General features: G+C 48.1%; 1 protein-coding gene across 2 annotated transcripts in view; it reads left to right on the top strand.

Annotated features, from left to right (window-relative positions):
• Positions 1-17,767, top strand: part of prdx5 (peroxiredoxin 5) — a 51,637-nt gene that overhangs the window by 13,389 nt on the left and 20,481 nt on the right. The window contains exon 1 of one of the 2 annotated variants that reach the window (XM_072250907.1): positions 534-554. The exons of the other annotated variant lie outside the window; for it this stretch is intronic. Coding sequence (XP_072107008.1) covers positions 549-554 — 6 coding nt within the window. The 5' untranslated portion in view covers positions 534-548. Of the gene's footprint in view, positions 1-533; positions 555-17,767 lie in introns of those variants that run through there. 2 annotated transcript variants of the gene reach the window in all.

Below are 17,767 nucleotides of genomic sequence, written 5' to 3'. Positions count from 1 at the left end.
ACCTGCATCCCCATCTGGGGTGGGAGCAGCCGAGCATCGGGCCGGAAGTCCCTACTGTGAGAGGATCATGGGGTCTCCTACCATCCACCGGGGATGTTTATCAGCAGCGCTACGTACGCAGGGCCCTCAGTATGATCCAGGATCCCACCCACCCATCCAGCATCCTCTTTGACTTTCTACCATCAGGCAGGAGACTCCGATGCATAAAGACAAGAACAGTCAGGATGGGAAACAGTTTCTTCCTCAGGCCGTCAGGCTTCTGAACTCCCTGCCGCATCGCATTTGAAATGTCATGGGTTAATCTTTTCCGTACCTGACAATATTTAATCTAAGTAACTTATTTATGCATAGTTTGTGTGTAGATTTTATCCGTACTTTCCTAAGTTATTGTGTGTAACGTGTACTACTGTGCTTTACACGCTGGCCTGGAGAAACATTATCTTGTTTGGCCGTGTATGCGTGTATAGTTAAATGACAACAGACTGGGAGTCCAAAGCGGCTCTCACAGAATGCTGGAGCAACTCAGCAGGCCAGGCAGCATCTGTGGAATGACGGTACGGGCTGAAACCCTTTTTCGGGGCTGAAAAGGCAGAGTGGGGAGGGAGAGGAGGAAGGAGTACAAGGTGGCAGGTATCAGGAGAAACTGGAGAGGGGGAGGGATGAAGTAAAGAGCAGGGGAAGTGGATGGGTGAAAGGCTGGAGAAAAGGGGAATCTGACAGAAGAGAACAGAAGAAAGGGAAGGGGGAGGAGCACCAGAGGGAGGTTGACTTGACTTGATGCACTGATGTAATGGGATGGTCTGTACGCCTGCCTTACGAGCACGGGAGAGTTTGAGGGGTGACCTGCTAGAGATGGGCAGAGCGAAAGCACGTAGTCCCTGCCGATTTTTCCAGTCGGAGAACTTGGTGGGTGCGGGAGTGACGCGCATACTTTTGCGCCCTAGATCAGCGAGTTGTTCGCTCTTGACAGTCTCCCCTCTTGCTGTGAAAGGGAGGCACCTCTCATCCCTTTATTAGAGCGAGAGAGGGAGAGCCCTGTGGCATGTGGAATCGTCGGGTGAATGATTAGTTTTTGTTGTACTGTACATGGTGTGTCTTGGCTTTGCTGTTGCTTGGAGGGTGCTGATGCTTTTTGGTGAAGTAAGTGGGCGAGGGGAGGGTCGATGCTTTGCTGCTTTTGCATGGGAGAGGGGGAGTAGGGAGAGACTTTGGGGGGGGGTTCTAACGTTCCTACTGTCACTCATTCTTCTGTTTTCATGGCTGTCTGCCAAGAACAAGAATTTCAGGACTTACATAGTTTACATGCTCTGATATTAAGTGGAACTACTTTCCCGGGGTGCTTAAAAATAAGAGGGTATGCATTTAAGACCAGAAAAGGACATCGGGGGGCGGGGGGAGTTTGTCACACAAAGGCTGGCACGTGTTTGGAATGAGCAGCGGTTGGGACGGCACATTAGCAATGTTTAAAAGCCACCTGGATAACTACTTGGGTCGGAGAGGTTTGGTGGGCTCACTGGTCAACGCATGAGCCGAGGGCCTGTCTGCCAGCTGTCTGACTACCGTATTAAGACTGCACCCATCTTTGAAGACCCTCTTCTCATCAAGAAGGAGATACAGGAGCGTGAAGTCCCACACACAGCTCTGTCGCCTCTTCCTCTCCACAGTCAGACCTCTGGGCAGTTTACGAACGCTCTCAGAGTTCTTCTTCTGCGCTTTGGTGCTGCAACCCAACAGTTTTTAACGGATTGTACAAAACAAATTTCTCAATAACCGTCAGTTATAGTTTTCTCACTGCACCTCACAATAACGAGCCAATCGACACTTTGGGCCGCGACCCTTCACCTGACCGGACACATCGACGACCCGTTTCTTTCCACAGATGCTGCCTGGCCTGCTGAATTTCTCCGGCATTCTGAGTGCAGCTGCAGATTCCTGTGTGTGTGTGTGTGTGTGTGTGTGGTTTTCTAAAAATCATTTCCTTCAGAACCTCAGAGATTGAGTCACGGCAGTTTATTGCTGCAATAACCATTGCATTGTGCTGTAAATGAGGAAGTTGGATTTGTGCTTGAGCCAAAAGCACTTCATAATCTAGTGAGTAATTATGGTATTATTGCTGCCTCAGCCCTGGGGGAAACAAGGCATCCTGTTTTTCTTTCTTCTGCACACAGAGGCTGTCATGTTTTTGAGGTAGGGCACTTGGTGGCGGATGGGAGACAGTTTTACCTCCCTGCTGTCAGATCAGCCCAGGAGGGTTCTAATTGTACCGTCTCGTCTAGAAACACTGGGAGGGATGGGCTGCCAGTCTGCGATGTTTCTGCTGGTCAGAACCGAGAGAGATGGTCTACAGCGCAGAAGTAGGCCCTTTGTGGTCCATGCTGGCTCTTTTTAGATTCGGTTGTACTTGTCGCGTGTACATCGAAACGCATTTCCCCGTGTGTCGTTTCCGTTAACTAACGCGACCGAGGCAAGTGCTGGAGGGGCAGCCCGCAGGTGTCCCGGCAGCAACACGGCGTGCCCACAAACCCCCACGGCAGGCCTCTTGGTCACACGGGCTTCGGCTGTCGTTCTTCGACTTCCAACCTTCTGATTGACCTTCGAACGCGGAACAGGGGCCTGACCCTCGAATCCCCCCCACGTTCCCTGCCCTAAACCTGATCTGAAATCCCCTCTTTAGCACACAAAACCACCCCTCTAAAAAAACTTTTTTTAAAAAAAAAAAACTATGTCTGAGTCACAATATCGACAAGTTCAAAGCAAATTTTATTATCTGTGTACATGTATGTCACCATATACAAACCCTGCGATTCATTTTCCTGCGGGCGCAAATCTATAGACTAGTAACTGTAAACAGGATCAATGAAAGATCAACCAGAGTGCAGAAGACAACAAACTGTGCAAATGCAAATAATAAATAGCAATAAATAACTAGAACCTGAGATAAGGAGTCCTTAAAGTGAGATCATTGCGTTGTGAGAACATCTCAATGGATGGGCAAGTCAGTGTAGTTATCCCCTTTTGTTCAAGAGCCTGGTGGTTGAGGGGTAGTAACTGTTCTTGAACATGGTGGTGCGGGTCCTGAGGCTCCTGTACCTTCTACTTCAGTGGTCCCCAACCACCGGGCCGCAAAGCAAGTGCTACCAGGCCATGAGGAAACAATATGAGTCAGCTGCGCCTTTCCTCATTCCCTGTCAAGCACTGTTGAACTTGAACATAGGGTTGCCAACTGTCCCGTATTTGCCAGGACATCCAGGATATCGGGCTAAATTGGTTTGTCCCATACGGGACCACCCTTGTCCTGTATTTCCCCTGCTAAGGTAGAGTGTTCCTATGAAACCTTTCGTGCCGAAATGGCGTAAAGTGAAGAAGCAATTACCATTAATTTATATGGGAAAAATTTTTGAGCGTTCCCTGACCCAAAAAATAACCTAACAAATCATACCAAACAACAGATAAAATCAAAAATAAATAACACTAACATATAGTAAAAGCAGGAATGATATGATAAATACACAGCCTATATAAAGTAGAAATAATGTATGTACAGTATAGTCGGGAAGATGAAGGCAAAAACCGATTTGTGGGGAAAAAATCGTCACGCATGCGCACACAGGTGCCCGCGCAAGGCCTCATGGTCATGGTAGTCTTTCTCGGGTAAACACAAGTGTCCCGGGATTTGACTGCTACTTTTGTCCCTTATTTGGGAGTGAGAAAGTTGGCAACCCTAACTGTAAAAGACAGGCTGAGGTGAGTTTAACCCTACTTGAACACCACCCCCCACCTCGGCGGCTGGTCCACAAGAATATTGTCAATATTAAACCTGTCTGCGGTGCAAAGAAGGTTGGGGACCCTTGTTCTTTCTGATGGCAGCAACGGGAAGAGGGTGGTGGGGATCTGGGAAGATGGATTCTTTGAGAAAGAAATTGGCTGATCCATTCTAAAGCCACTTTCTTAGAAGAGGACTGCATCCACCCTGTGTCGGAATTAATTATAAATATTGTATCTGATACTACCATCTCCTTGGGGGTTGTAGAGGAGGTGGTGAAAATCCAATGTCAACCGTTCTCTGTGTTTCGGAGATGTATATATTTTTTTAAAGTTTAGAAATACAGCACGGTATCTAGTCCTCCTGGCCCGAGCCTCGCACTATCCGCTTACACCCATGTGGCCAATTAACTTACCAACGTCTCCGGAATAGGTCAGTGGTTCCGTTTATATATCAGAGAACGTATACAATATACAACCTGAAGTTCTTGCTCTCCACAGGCATCCGCCAAAACAGAAGGGTAGCCCAAAGAATGAGTGACTGCAAAAATGTTAGAACCCCCGAAAGCCCCCCCACTCCCCCCTCCCATGCACAAGCAGCAGCAGAGCATCAACCCTCGCCCTCCCCCGCTTGCATCCGCACCCTCCACCCACCAAGCAAGCAATAGCGAAGAGAGGACCGTGAACCACAGTGCGACAAAAACCTATCGGTCACCCGACGAATAGACGTGTCACAGGCTCTCCCCCTTTCCCTAATAAAAGGGCAGGGAAGGGTGTCATGGCAAGAGGGGAGACTTAACAAAAGTTGAAAAAAACCCAGCGCATTGCGACGTTAAACTCTGCCGCGTCGCCCTTCTTCCCCCCGTGCTTTCCTGACTTGAGAATCGGCAGCAAACTCTTCTCCCCCCCCATCAATGAGAGAGAGACTTGAGAGCATTTCACCGAATGCAGGGACCTTCGACAGCTGATCCACGTCAATCTCCTGCTGCAGCAGTTCAGTATTCTACGTAGAATTGGCTCGTCCCCAGGGCCGCAAATCCTCAGAAACCCACAGGCGCGCTCGTCTTCCGGGCCGAAACCCTTGGGGTATCGAGAAAATGGCTGGTTGGTGAGCCCTTGGGGGTGGGGGGGGGGAGGAATCCATCACCCTAAAGAACCACAGTTTGTGTGCAGCTGCAGGTCAGGGACATTGACAGAACCCCGTCCACCTTGAAAAGGCGGGGGGGGGGGGTCGGGGAAGAGATGTTAAAGGTTGAAATTGAGTTGCTTCTGCAAATGAGCTCAAAGGAGCTGCTCTCTAGCACCATTGTAGAATGTGAAATTGTGGCGGAATTGAACCTGGGTTGCTGGTGTTCTGCGAACCACTTTGCGATTGTGGCACCTCAACCACTCCGTCTTTAAAACAAACCTGCGATCCCCCCCTTAAAACTTCTTCCCCTCGCCTTAAAGCTATGGCTCTTTGTGTTTGATCCCCCTATCAGAGGGGGAGCAAAAAGATTTTGACTATTGCCTACTTCCTTTGGAGTTTGCAAAGATTCGGCATGATGTCTAAAGCTTTGGCAAACTTCTATAGATGTGGAGAGTGTGTTGACTGGCAGCATTACAGCCTGGTGTGGAAAAGCTAACGCTTTTGAACGGAAAATCCGACAGAACATAGTGAATTTGGCCCAGTACATCACGGGTAACAGCCCTCCCAACCATTGAGCACATCGACATGAAACGCTGTCGTAGGAAAGCAGCATCCATCATCAGAGATCGCCACCACCCAGGACTCTCCCTCTTCTCACTGCTGCCATCAGGTAGAAGGTACAGGAGTCTCAGGACTCGCACCACCAGGTTCAGGAATAGTTACTACCCCTCGACCATCGGCTCCTGAACTTCACTCACTCACCCATCCTTTGAGATGTTCCCACAACCAACTATTTCACTTTAAGGACTCTTTTATCTCATGTTCTCGTTATTTATTGCTACTTATTTATTTGCACTTGGACAGTTTGTTGTCTTCTACACTCTGGTTGATCTTTCATTGATCTTGTTATAGTTATTATTCTATAGATTTGCTACGTATGCCCACAGGAAAATGAATCGCTGGGTTGTATGTGGTGACATATATGTGCGTTGATAATAAAATATACTTTGAAATGTCTGTGTCCCTCATAATCCTCTATTTCTAGCAGGTCTTCCTCAGCCTCCTTTGCTCCAGGGAAGATGAGCCCAGTCTATCCAATCCCCTCATTTATTTATTTTTTTAAATCGTCTCTCCCCCCCCCCCCCCCCCCAAGTCTTGGCAAAATTCCTGGTCAATCTCATCTATGCTCCTCCAGAGCTGGCCACAGCTTTTCTATATTTATATTTTTGTATTTGCAGTTTGTCATCTTTTGCACATTGGTTGGTTGTTTGTTCCTCTTTATGTGCGTGGCTTTTCAGAGATTCTGTTGACTATCAACGAAAGCCACCAGCGAGATATGCAGCAGGTAGTGTAAAAATCTTTATTCGGCACACACAAGCTGACAGCATTTAGAGACACTCTGGATAGAGGCTCCGTGACCCAACATTATGTGACATTTTTATATGCTAAAGATTAAAGATAACAGCAGGACATTTTGTATGGTTGCAATGCATTCATAATACTTTGAGTTGTGTATGATTTTTAAACACATAGATCCTCACAACAATGAATGTCAAGCACTGCTGTCTGAGCTGCATTCATGCATATACAGACATTTCAGGTCAGTGGAGTGTTTATTGCAATAATGCATATGCAGACATCTCAGGTGGATGGGTGTTTTCTTGCATTCATGCATACGGGTCAATGGGACATTTGCTGGTTTGCAATCAACCCCCATTCTGCAGCTCCAGGAAGACCATTGTTCTGAGCTGCATTTTAAATCCAATCTACAATCCATATTCAGATCTGAAGACTGGTTGCTGTTGAACTTTAGTATTTGCTAATTTGCATATCTCGAGGTTACACCCGGACAAATTCTATTTTGTTTCTTTGTGCTACTGAGAATGCCTCCAAGAAAATGAATCTCTGGATAGTATATGGTTACATATATACTTTGATAATAGATTTACTGGAGAACTATAATCTGGCCATCAGAACTGCATGCGGTGCTCCAAATACATCCAGGGGTGGGCAGGAGTGAGAGGGATATATGTCAGTTTGCACGTTCTTCCTGTGATCCTGTTCTTCCTTGAGTGCTTCACTTTCCTCCCCCCTCAAAGTTCGAAGTAATGTATTATCAAAGTACATATATATCACCATATACAACCCTGAGATTCATTTTCTTGCGGGCATTCACAGTAGAACAAAGGAATACGGTCAAATCTACACTCGACCAAAGACTGACAAACAACTAATGTGCCAAAAGACACAAAGTATGCAAATATAAAAAAAAAACAATAATAAGTTATAATTGGATACAAAAGGGTCTTTTACGAGACTTTTAGTAAAAGTCCATGGAGCATAGAAAAATAGAGGAAATTCTAGTAGTTTCTAGAATAGGTTACATGGTCAGCACAACATTGTGGGCTGAAGGGCCTGTAATGTGCTGTAGATTTCTCTGATATTTAGTAAAACAATACTGAGAACATGAGATGTGTGTGTCCTTGAAAGTGAATCCATAGGTTGTGGAGGTCAGTTCGAGTTGAGGTGAGTGAAGTTATCCACGCTGGTTCAGGAGCCTGATGGTTGACAGGTATTTAAGAAGAGTGGGAGGCAGCAGAAAGGAAACTATAGACCTGTTGGCCTGACATCAGTGGTTGGGAAGTTGTTGGAATCGATCGTTAGGGATGAGATTACAGAGTACCTAGAGGCACATGACAACATAGACCAAAGCTAGCATGGTTTCCTGAAAGGAAAATCCCGCTTGACTGACCTACTGCAATTTTTTGAGGAAATTACGAGCAGGGTAGACAAAGGAGATGCAGTAGATGTGGTGTACTTGAATTTTCAGAAGGATTTCCGTACATTCAGTCTTGGTCTTTGTGATATCACACCGGAAGAATATTGTATCATTTCTTAATGCATGCATTACTAAATGACAATAAAAGAGGACTGCATGTCCTCATAATCTAATCTAATCTAATCTAATGAGGCTGTTTAGCAAGATAAGATCCCATAGAATTACAGGGGAGTTACTAGCATGGGTGGAGCATTGGCTGATCGGCAGAAAACAGAGTGGGAATAAAGGGATCCTATTCTGGCTGGCTGCCGGTTACCAGTGGAGTTCCACAGGGGTCAGTGTTGGGACTGCTAATTTTTAAGGTGTATGTCAATGATTTGGACTGGGATGAATGGATTTGTGGCTAAATTTGCTGATAATACAAAGATAGGTGGAGTGGGTAGTGTTGAGGAAACAGAGGGCCTGCAGAGAGACTTAGATAGTTTAGGGGAATGGACAAAGAAGTGGCAAATGAAATACAATGTTGGAAAGTGTATGGTCATGCACGTTGGTGGAAGAAATAAACGGGCAGACTATCATTTAGATGGGGAGAGAATTCAAATTGCCGAGATGCAAAGAGAATTGGGAGTCCTTGTACAGGATACCCTAAAGGTTAACCTCGATGTTGAGTCGGTTGTGAAGTAGGCGAATGCAATGTTGGCATTGATTTCTAGAGGTGTAGAACATATGAGCCCGGAAGTGATGTGGAGGCTCTATAAGGCACTGGTGAGACCATGATTGGAGTATTGTGTGCAGTTTTGGGCTCCTTATTTTAGAAAGGATATACTGATATTGGAGAGGGTTCAGAGAAGATTCACGAGAATGATTCCATGAATGAAAGGGTTACCGTATGAGGAACGTCTGGCAACTCTTTGGGCTGTATTCCCTGGAGTTTAGGAGAATGAGGGGGGATCTCATAGAAACATTCTGAATGTTAAAAGGCCTGAACAGATTAGATGTGGCAAAGTTATTTCCCATGGTAGGGGAGTCCAGGACAAGAGGGCACGACTTCAGGATTGAAGGACTTCCACTTAGAATAGAGATGCGGAGAAATTACTTTAGTTAGAGGTTGGTAAATCTGTGGAATTTGTTGCCACGAGTGGCTGTGGAGGTTAAGTCATTGGGTGCATTTAAGGCAGAGATAGATAGGTTCTTGATTAGCCAGGGCATCAAAGGGTATGGGGTGAAGGCAGGGGAGTGGGGATGACTGGAAGAATTGGATCAGCCCATGATGGAATGGTGGAACAGACTTGATGGGCCGAGTGGCCTATTCTGCTCCTATGTCTTATAACTGTTCCTGAACCTGGTGGTGTGGGACCTTCCTCTTGATAGCAACAAAGAAGAAAGAGCGTGGCCTGGACGGTGGACATAAAGGCCTGAAGGTCAGTGTGTTAATGAACCACTGTAACAGAGACAGGGTAGTCTGAAAGGACCTCCGTGCCATAACAAAACATGGGGGGGGGGTCTTGACCCAAAACGTCCTCCTGCGAATTTGTGTGTTGCTCCAGGTTCCAGGATCGCATGTCTCAAAACTCTGCAGTGACGGGAAAGATAGTCTTTCCGTCTGCCTGCCTCAGAACTGCCTGCTTCTACCGTCCATTTGACTAGCAGCCCGTCGTCGCGGCCGACAGCCTTCCTGATGCCGGCACGTTACACAACGAAGTGTAACTGGATCTTGGCAGCAAAGACGTTCCCTTCATTCGGCCTTCCCTCCCCCACTTCTGCTGTTGTTTGTGCTTTATTCCCAGTATTTATCAAGATACGGCCCAGCAACCTAATCATAATGATCAATTAATCCACCAGCCGGTACATCTTTGGACTGTAGGTGGAAACTGGAGCACCCAGAGGAAACCTACACGGTCACCAGGGAGAATGTATAAACTCTTGCAGGCAGCATCGGGTGGCCTGTACTGTAAACCGTTGTGCTAACCACTACGCTACCGTGCCGCCCCGTAGGATATAGACTGCACATAAGTACAGAGGGGATATCAGGGGTAAGTTTTTCTTTAATGCAGAGAGTGGCGAGTGTGTGGAATGGGCTGCCAGCAATGGTGGTGGGGTGGATACCATAGGGTCTTCTAAGAGACTCCTGGACAGGTACATGGAGCTCAGAAAAATAGAGGGCTGTGGGTAACCCCAGGTAATTTCTCAGCTAAGGACATGTTCAGCACAGCTTTGTGGGCCGAAGGGCCTGTATTGTGCTGTAGGTTTTCTGTTTCACACAGAACTGCACAGTACAGGCCCTTCAGAACACTATGCCAAACGTTTAATCTACTGGCGGGACTGTCATATGTTGAAAGATTGGAGCGACTGGGCTTGTATACTCTGGAATTTAGAAGGATGAGAGGGGATCTGATTGAAACATTTAAGATTATTAAGGGATTGGACACGCTGGAGGCAGGAGACATGTCCCCAATGTTGGGGGAGTCCAGAACCAGAGGCCACAGTTTAAGAAACACACATCAAAGTTGCTGGTGAACGCAGCAGGCCAGGCAGCATCTCTAGGAAGAGGTACAGTCGACGTTTCAGGCCGAGACCCTTGGGGGTAGGCCATTTAAATCAGAGTTGAGGAAAAACTTTTTCACCCAGAGAGTTGTGGATCTGTGGAACGCTCTGCCTCAGAAGGCAGTGGAGGCGAATTCTCTGGATTCTTTCAAGAAAGAGTTACACAGAGCTCTTAATGATAGCGGAGTGAAGGGATATGGGGAGAAGACAGGAACAGGGTACTGATTGTGGATGATCAGCCATGATCACAGTGAATGGCGGTGCTGGCTCGAAAGGCTGAATGGCCTACTCCCGCACCTATTGTCTATTACTCTAAGATCAATCTAACCCTTCCTTCCTACATAATCCTTTTTTTCCAGCCGGTGTCTCTTAAATGTATCTTCCTCAAGCACCCCCCTGTCGGGGCATTCCACACATCCACCACTCTTCCTTTGCTTTTTTAAAAAAGAACTTGCCTCTGACCTCCCCCTTGCGCTTTCCTTCAATCACCTTAAAATTATGCTCTCTGATATTTCTGGCCTGGGAAAAGTTCTCTGACTGTGCTCAGTTCTGGTCGCCTCACTACAGGGAGGATGTGGATACTATAGAGAGAGTGCAGAGGAGATTTACAAGGATGTTGCCTGGATTGAGGGACGTAACTCAAGAGAATAGGTTGAGTGAACTCGGCCTTTTCTCCTTGGAGCGACGGAGGATGAGAGGTGACCTGATAGAGGTGTGTAAGATGATGAGAGGCATTGATCGTGTGGACAGTCAGAGGCTTTTCCCAGGGCTGAAATGGCTAACACAAGGGGGCACAGTTTTAAGGTGCTTGGAAATGGGTACTGAGGGGATGTCAGGGGTAAGTTTTCCCCACAGAGTGGTGGATGCGTGGCATGAACTGCCAGTGATAGTGATGGAGGCGGATACAATAGGCTCTTGGAAAAATAGAGGGCTGTGCAGTAGGGAAATTCCAGGCAGTTTCTCGAGTAGGTTACATGGTCGGCACGACATTGTGGGCCGAAGGGCCTGTAATGTGCTGGAGATTTCTGTGTTCCACTCAGTCTAGCTCTCTTATCATCTTGAGCACTTCTGTCACCCTGCTTCTCATCGCTCATCCTGTCAGCTCGCTCATCCTGTCTTCATAAGACATGTTCTCTGATCCACGCACCTTCTTGGTAAATCTCCTCTGCACCCTCTCTAAAGCTTCCACATCCTTCCTCTAATGAGGCAGCCAGAACTGACCACAGTACTCCAAGCAACACACACACACACACACACACACACACACACACACACACACACACACACACACACACACACACACACACACACACACACACACACACACACACACAGTGCTGGAGGAACTCGGCAGGCCAGACAGCATCTGCGGAGAAGAGTAAGCAGACGACGTTTCGGGCCGAGACCCTTCATTGGGGTCGGTCGCAACGCCGTCTGTTCACTCTTTTCCACGGGTGCCGCCTGGCCTGCTGGGTTCCTCCAGCACTTTTGCAGGCATTACTTTCATTTCCAGCCTCTGCAGATGTTCTCTTGTTTGTGACGATACTCCCCAAGTGTGGCCCAACCTGAACTTTATGTAGCTGCAATGCCACCCTCCTGCCTCTTGAAGTCAATCACTGTGCAGGGTAGTGCGGTGGTTAGCATGCCGCTTTGCAGTACCAGCGACCTGGGTTCGATTCCCGCCACTGCCCGTAAGGCAGTGCTCCCCGTGCCCGTGTGGGTTTCCTCCGGGTGCCCAGGTTTCCTCCCACAGACCAAAGGCGCACCGGTTGGTAGGTTAATTGGTCGTTGTGAGATTAGGCTAGGGTTGCTGGCTGTGAAGGGCCTGATCAGACGGGTCTCAGGCCTGAAACACTAACCAATGAGACTATGTTCTGTGTTCCGTAGCACCCACTGGACCTCTTGACCACGTTACCCACAGGAGAGGCGCCCATCCGCCTGTCCTCGCTCGAGTCCCTGAAGTCAGAGGCATGGGAAAGCAGGTCCTTCGACCCACTGAGTCCGTGCTGGGCCATCAACCACCATCTCCTGACCTCCCCGCGTTCCCGTCAGCTCCCCCCTACCCCCCGATCTCTCACTCGCGCACTAAACGCCGGAGATCGGGCTCGAACCTCGCTCCCCGTAGCAGCTCCGTCTGCTGCCTCACTTGCACTGGTTATTTTTTTTTTAATTTTGTGAATCAAGCCCATTTTTTTTCAGCCCGGTGGTCAGACTGTTCACTGTGGAGGTGTTGGGATGGGCCCTGCTGCAGAACTCTTTTTCTCCCCCCCCCAACCCAAAATGGCCACAGTTAGCAGCTCACAGCAAGGCACAAGTTCGATCTCTCCCTGTGGTTCCCCCCGGGTGCCCCTAGTTTCCTCCCACACTTGTGCGCCTGTTGCCTCAGGAAAGTGGTATCCATCATTGCCGGCCAGGACGTGGCCTCTTCTCATTGTTACCGTCAGGGAGGAGGCACAGAAGCCTCGAGGCACGCACTCAACAACTTACAAAAGTATCTCACGACCTCACTCTTTTATTTTGCACTAATCTGCAGTCACTTATCTTTCACTGTAATTGACAGTAAATTTTATGTATTGCACGGTACCGCTGCCGTAAGACAACATTGTAAGATTGTGAGAGGCTTGGATAGAGGGGACAGGGAGCATCTGTTTCCCAGGGTTGAAATGCCTAATACCAGAGGGCATGCATTGAAGGTGGAGGGTGGGGGGGATGTGAGGGGTAAGTTTACTCTGATAGTGGTGGACGCTTGGAATGCGCTGCCTGGTGGTAGAGGTTTTTTTAAGGGACGTTCAGATAGATAGATAGATATACTTTATTGATCCCGAGGGAAATTGGGTTTCATTACAGCTGCACCAATCAAGAATAGAGCATAAATATAGCAATACAAAACCCACAAACAATATGCAAACTATGCCAGATGGAAAATAGGTCCAGGACCAGCCTATTGGCTCAGGGTGTCTGACCCTCCACGGGAGGAGCTGCAAAGTTCGATGGCCACAGGCAGGAACGACCTCCCAGTGTTGTATCTCGGTGGAATGTGGCCGAAGTCCAACAGCATAAAGTTCAATATCTGGTCTACAAACACATTCCTTGATCGTCATATGACCCGGATTGCGCCATCTGTTGGAACAGTAAGCACCCAACCCCTTTACGCTTACTGCTGTCAGTGCACTTCCGGTCAGCCGGAACGGTCTGGAAGCCGTCCATGGAAAAGTTTTGATCGGGTATGTCCTCGTGCAGCCCCGTTCCAGTGAAACACATAACACTGCACTCCCGAAATGTTCTCTGACGCCTGGCTAGTGCTGTGAACTCATCCATTTTATTACCCACCGAACTCCTCTTCTCCGTAAGTCTCTGTTGTCTCGACCCGGTCCTCTTTCCTCACCTTTGTGATCCCCCTCTGCATCCTCTGTGTGTCTTCCTCCAGATTTCAGCAGGGGTGTCCGTCACTCTGCTCGCTAAACCGGCCGGCATAAGTGCACATGGATGTGAGGAAGATGGAGGGATATGGACGTGGTGCAGGTGGAAGGGGGGGGGATTAGTCTTTGGGTGTTTTTGATTTTTAGCTGGTTCAGCACAGCTTTGTGGGCTGAATGGCCTGTTTCTGTGCTGTACTGTTCCGTGTTCTACATTCTAAAATTCAGTATGAGTCAGTGATGATAAACCTGTTTCCGACCCAAGAACAGTACGGCACAGGACGGGCGTCGTGTTACGCCAACACGAGGAAATCTGCAGATGCTGGAATTTCAAACAACACACAAAAGTTGCTGGTGGAAGGCAGCAGGCCAGGCAGCATCTCTAGGAAGAGGTAGAGTCGACGTTTCGGGCCGAGACCCTTCGTCAGGGCTAACTGAAGGAAGAGCTAGTAAGAGATTTGAGAGGGGGAGGGGGAGATCCGAAATGATTGCATGGATGAACTACAACAATTGTTCATCCCAGTTTGGCAAAAGAATAAATCAAGGAAGGTAGTGCACCCGTGGCTGACAAGAGAAATTAAGGATAGTATCAATTCCAAAGAAGAAGCATACAAATTAGCCAGAAAAAGTGGCTCACCTGAGGACTGGGAGAAATTCAGAGTTCAGCAGAGGAGGACAAAGGGCTTAATTAGGAAGGGGAAAAAAGATTATGAGAGAAAACTGGCAGGGAACATAAAAACTGACTGTAAAAGCTTTTATAGATATGTGAAAAGGAAAAGACTGGTAAAGCCAAATGTAGGTCCCCTACAGACAGAAACAGGTGAATTGATTATGGGGAGCAAGGACATGGCAGACCAATTGAATAATTACTTTGGTTCTGTCTTCACTAAGGAGGACATAAATAATCTTCCAGAAATAGTAGGGGACAGAGGATCCAGTGAGATGGAGGAACTGAGGGAAATACATTTTAGTAGGGAAGTGGTGTTAGGTAAATTGAAGGGATTAAAGGCAGATAAATCCCCAGGGCCAGATGGTCTGCATCCCAGAGTGCTTAAGGAAGTAGCCCAAGAAATAGTGGATGCATTAGTGATAATTTTTCAAAACTCGTTAGATTCTGGACTAGTTCCTGAGGATTGGAGGGTGGCTAATGTAACCTCACTTTTTAAAAAAGGAGGGAGAGAGAAACCGGGGAATTATAGACCAGTTAGCCTAACGTCGGTGGTGGGGAAACTGCTGGAGTCAGTTATCAAAGATGTGATAACAGCACATTTGGAAAGCGGTGAAATCATCGGACAAAGTCAGCATGGATTTGTGAAAGGAAAATCATGTCTGACGAATCTCATAGAATTTTTTGAGGATGTAACTAGTAGAGTGGATAGGGGAGAACCAGTGGATGTGGTATATTTGGATTTTCAAAAGGCTTTTGACAAGGTCCCACACAGGAGATTAGTGCGCAAACTTAAAGCACACGGTATTGGGGGTGAGGTATTGATGTGGATGGAGAATTGGTTAGCAGACAGGAAGCAAAGAGTGGGAATAAACGGGACCTTTTCAGAATGGCAGGCGGTGACTAGTGGGGTACCGCAAGGCTCAGTGCTGGGACCCCAGTTGTTTACAATATATATTAATGACTTGGATGAGGGAATTAAATGCAGCATCTGCAAGTTTGCGGATGACACGAAGCTGGGTGGCAGTGTTAGCTGTGAGGAGGATGCTAAGAGGATGCAGGGTGACTTGGATAGGTTGGGTGAGTGGGCAAATTCATGGCAGATGCAATTTAATGTGGATAAATGTGAAGTTATCCACTTTGGTGGCAAAAATAGGAAAACAGATTATTATCTGAATGGTGGCCAATTAGGAAAAGGGGAGGTGCAACGAGACCTGGGTGTCATTATACACCAGTCATTGAAAGTGGGCATGTAGGTACAGCAGGTGGTGAAAAAGGCGAATGGTATGCTGGCATTTATAGCGAGAGGATTTGAGTACAGGAGCAGGGAGGTACTACTGCAGTTGTACGAGGCCTTGGTGAGACCACACCTGGAGTATTGTGTGCAGTTTTGGTCCCCTAATCTGAGGAAAGACATCCTTGCCATAGAGGGAGTACAAAGAAGGTTCACCAGATTTGATTCCTAGGATGGCAGGACTTTCATATGAAGAAAGACTGGATGAACTAGGCTTGTACTTGTTGGAATTTAGAAGATTGAGGGGGGATCTGATTGAAACGTGTAAAATCCTAAAGGGATTGGACAGGCTAGATGCAGGAAGATTGTTCGCAATGTTGGGGAAGTCCAGAATGAGGGGTCACAGTTTGAGGATAAAGGGGAAGCCTTTTAGGACTGAGATTAGGAAAAACTTCTTCACACAGAGAGTGGTGAATCTGTGGAATTCTCTGCCACAGGAAACAGTTGAGGCCAGTTCATTGGCTATATTTAAGAGGGAGTTAGAAATGGCCCTTGTGGCTACGGGGGTCAGGGGGTATGGAGGGAAGGCTGGTGCAGGGTTCTGAGTTGGATGATCAGCCATGATCATAATAAATGGCGGTGCAGGCTCGAAGGGCCGAATGGCCTACTCCACCTATTTTCTATGTTTCTATGATAGGAGAAGACAGGAGGGGGAGGGATGGAGCCGAGCTGGACAGGTGATTGGCAAAAGGGATGTGAGAGGATCATGGGACAGGAGGCCCAGGGAGAAGGAAAAGGGGGAAGGGGGAAGCCCAGAGGATGTGCAAGGGGTATAGTGAGAGGGACAGAGGGAGAAAAAGGAGAGAGAGAAAGAATGTGTGTGTATATAAATAAAAACGTCAACTGTACCTCTTCCTAGAGATGCTGCCTGGCCTGCTGTGTTCACCAGCAACTTTTATGTGTGTTGTCGTGTTATGCCAGTCTAGTTAGATTAGTAATCAAATGCACAGCTGAACAAATCCCTGCTGCCTACATAAGAAACGTGCGCGCCCCGCTCGTGACTCTGCCGGCTCTCCCCTGGGTGCTCTGGTTTCTCCCCACATCCCAGTGCCGGAAGTTCCGATCAGACCTTCGGTCTCTGGAGCTGGTGAGGGGGTGGTGGCATCTCTACTCAGAGCGCCACTGTGCCCCTCCAGAGTGGTATTTTTTCTTCGCAGTGTTGAGGGAGCGGGGTCAGAGCGGCAGGAGGGTGGACGCAAGGGTCCTAGTGTCCTCCTGTATGAAATTGGAGCCAGGGGTGGTTGGGTGGTGTGCGTTCACCCCCAGGAGCAGGTCAGACACTGGGCCCACTCCCTGGTGGCTCGCAAGCAGAGATAAACATGTTTGTCACTCTAGCCTGCCTCCCCAGAGCAGGGCAGCAAGCCACCTGCTCTCCCGAAGCCGAGACACAGGAGACCAGAAGCTGGAAGTCGGGCCAGCAAACAACCTCCTGGAGGACCTCGGCGGGTCTGGGAGAGGGAAGGCACTGTCGATGTCTCGGGCCGAAAGCCCGCCGCGTTGAGGAATCGTACGATCCGCCAGAAGGCAGAATAGCACAGTGAGGATTAAATACAGATTTCAGATCTGTTTATTAATCCCTGTACCTCGCAGCATACAGTGAAACGCATTGTTTGTGTTCAGGATGTCTTCTGTGAGTGGCCGGCAAGCGTCCCCACACGTTCTGGCACCGACTTAGAACATAGAGTGTTCAGCAGAACAGCAGCCCAAGAACAACTGCGAAGCTAGCTCCTTTCCTCCCTCCCGTCTCAACAGACAGACAGTTCTCCAGCCTCCATTGGCGCGTGGACTCACAGACATTGGACCATCAATTCCACCCCCCTCCACCCCCCGTAGACGCACAGACCTCGGTCTTCGGTATCAAATCCAGGACTTGCCGTCGGTGGGACCCCCAAACACCAGGCCTCAACTCTGAACTCGCCAGCTTGCGGAATAGTGGAGGGGCATCGTGAGTGTTGGGCGTCTTTAACGATAACCAAGCGAGTGAGGCTGGAAATCACCAGGCAGCCTGGGTGCTGTCGTATCCTGATGTTTTTGCCGTCCAAAGGTTTTTTGGAAGCCAAGGACCGGGCATTAAACTTTTGTCTTTTGTCTTCAGTTTTACTTAGTAAAGTTTTACAAGAGCAGAGATGAAGAAGGCGACCCGTCAAGAGAAACGAAGAAAAGAGCAGACCAGAAA

The sequence above is a fragment of the Mobula birostris genome, unplaced genomic scaffold (assembly GCF_030028105.1).
Source record: "Mobula birostris isolate sMobBir1 unplaced genomic scaffold, sMobBir1.hap1 scaffold_760, whole genome shotgun sequence".
Lineage (NCBI taxonomy): Eukaryota > Metazoa > Chordata > Chondrichthyes > Myliobatiformes > Myliobatidae > Mobula > Mobula birostris.
This window is presented reverse-complemented; position numbering and strand designations above follow the sequence as displayed.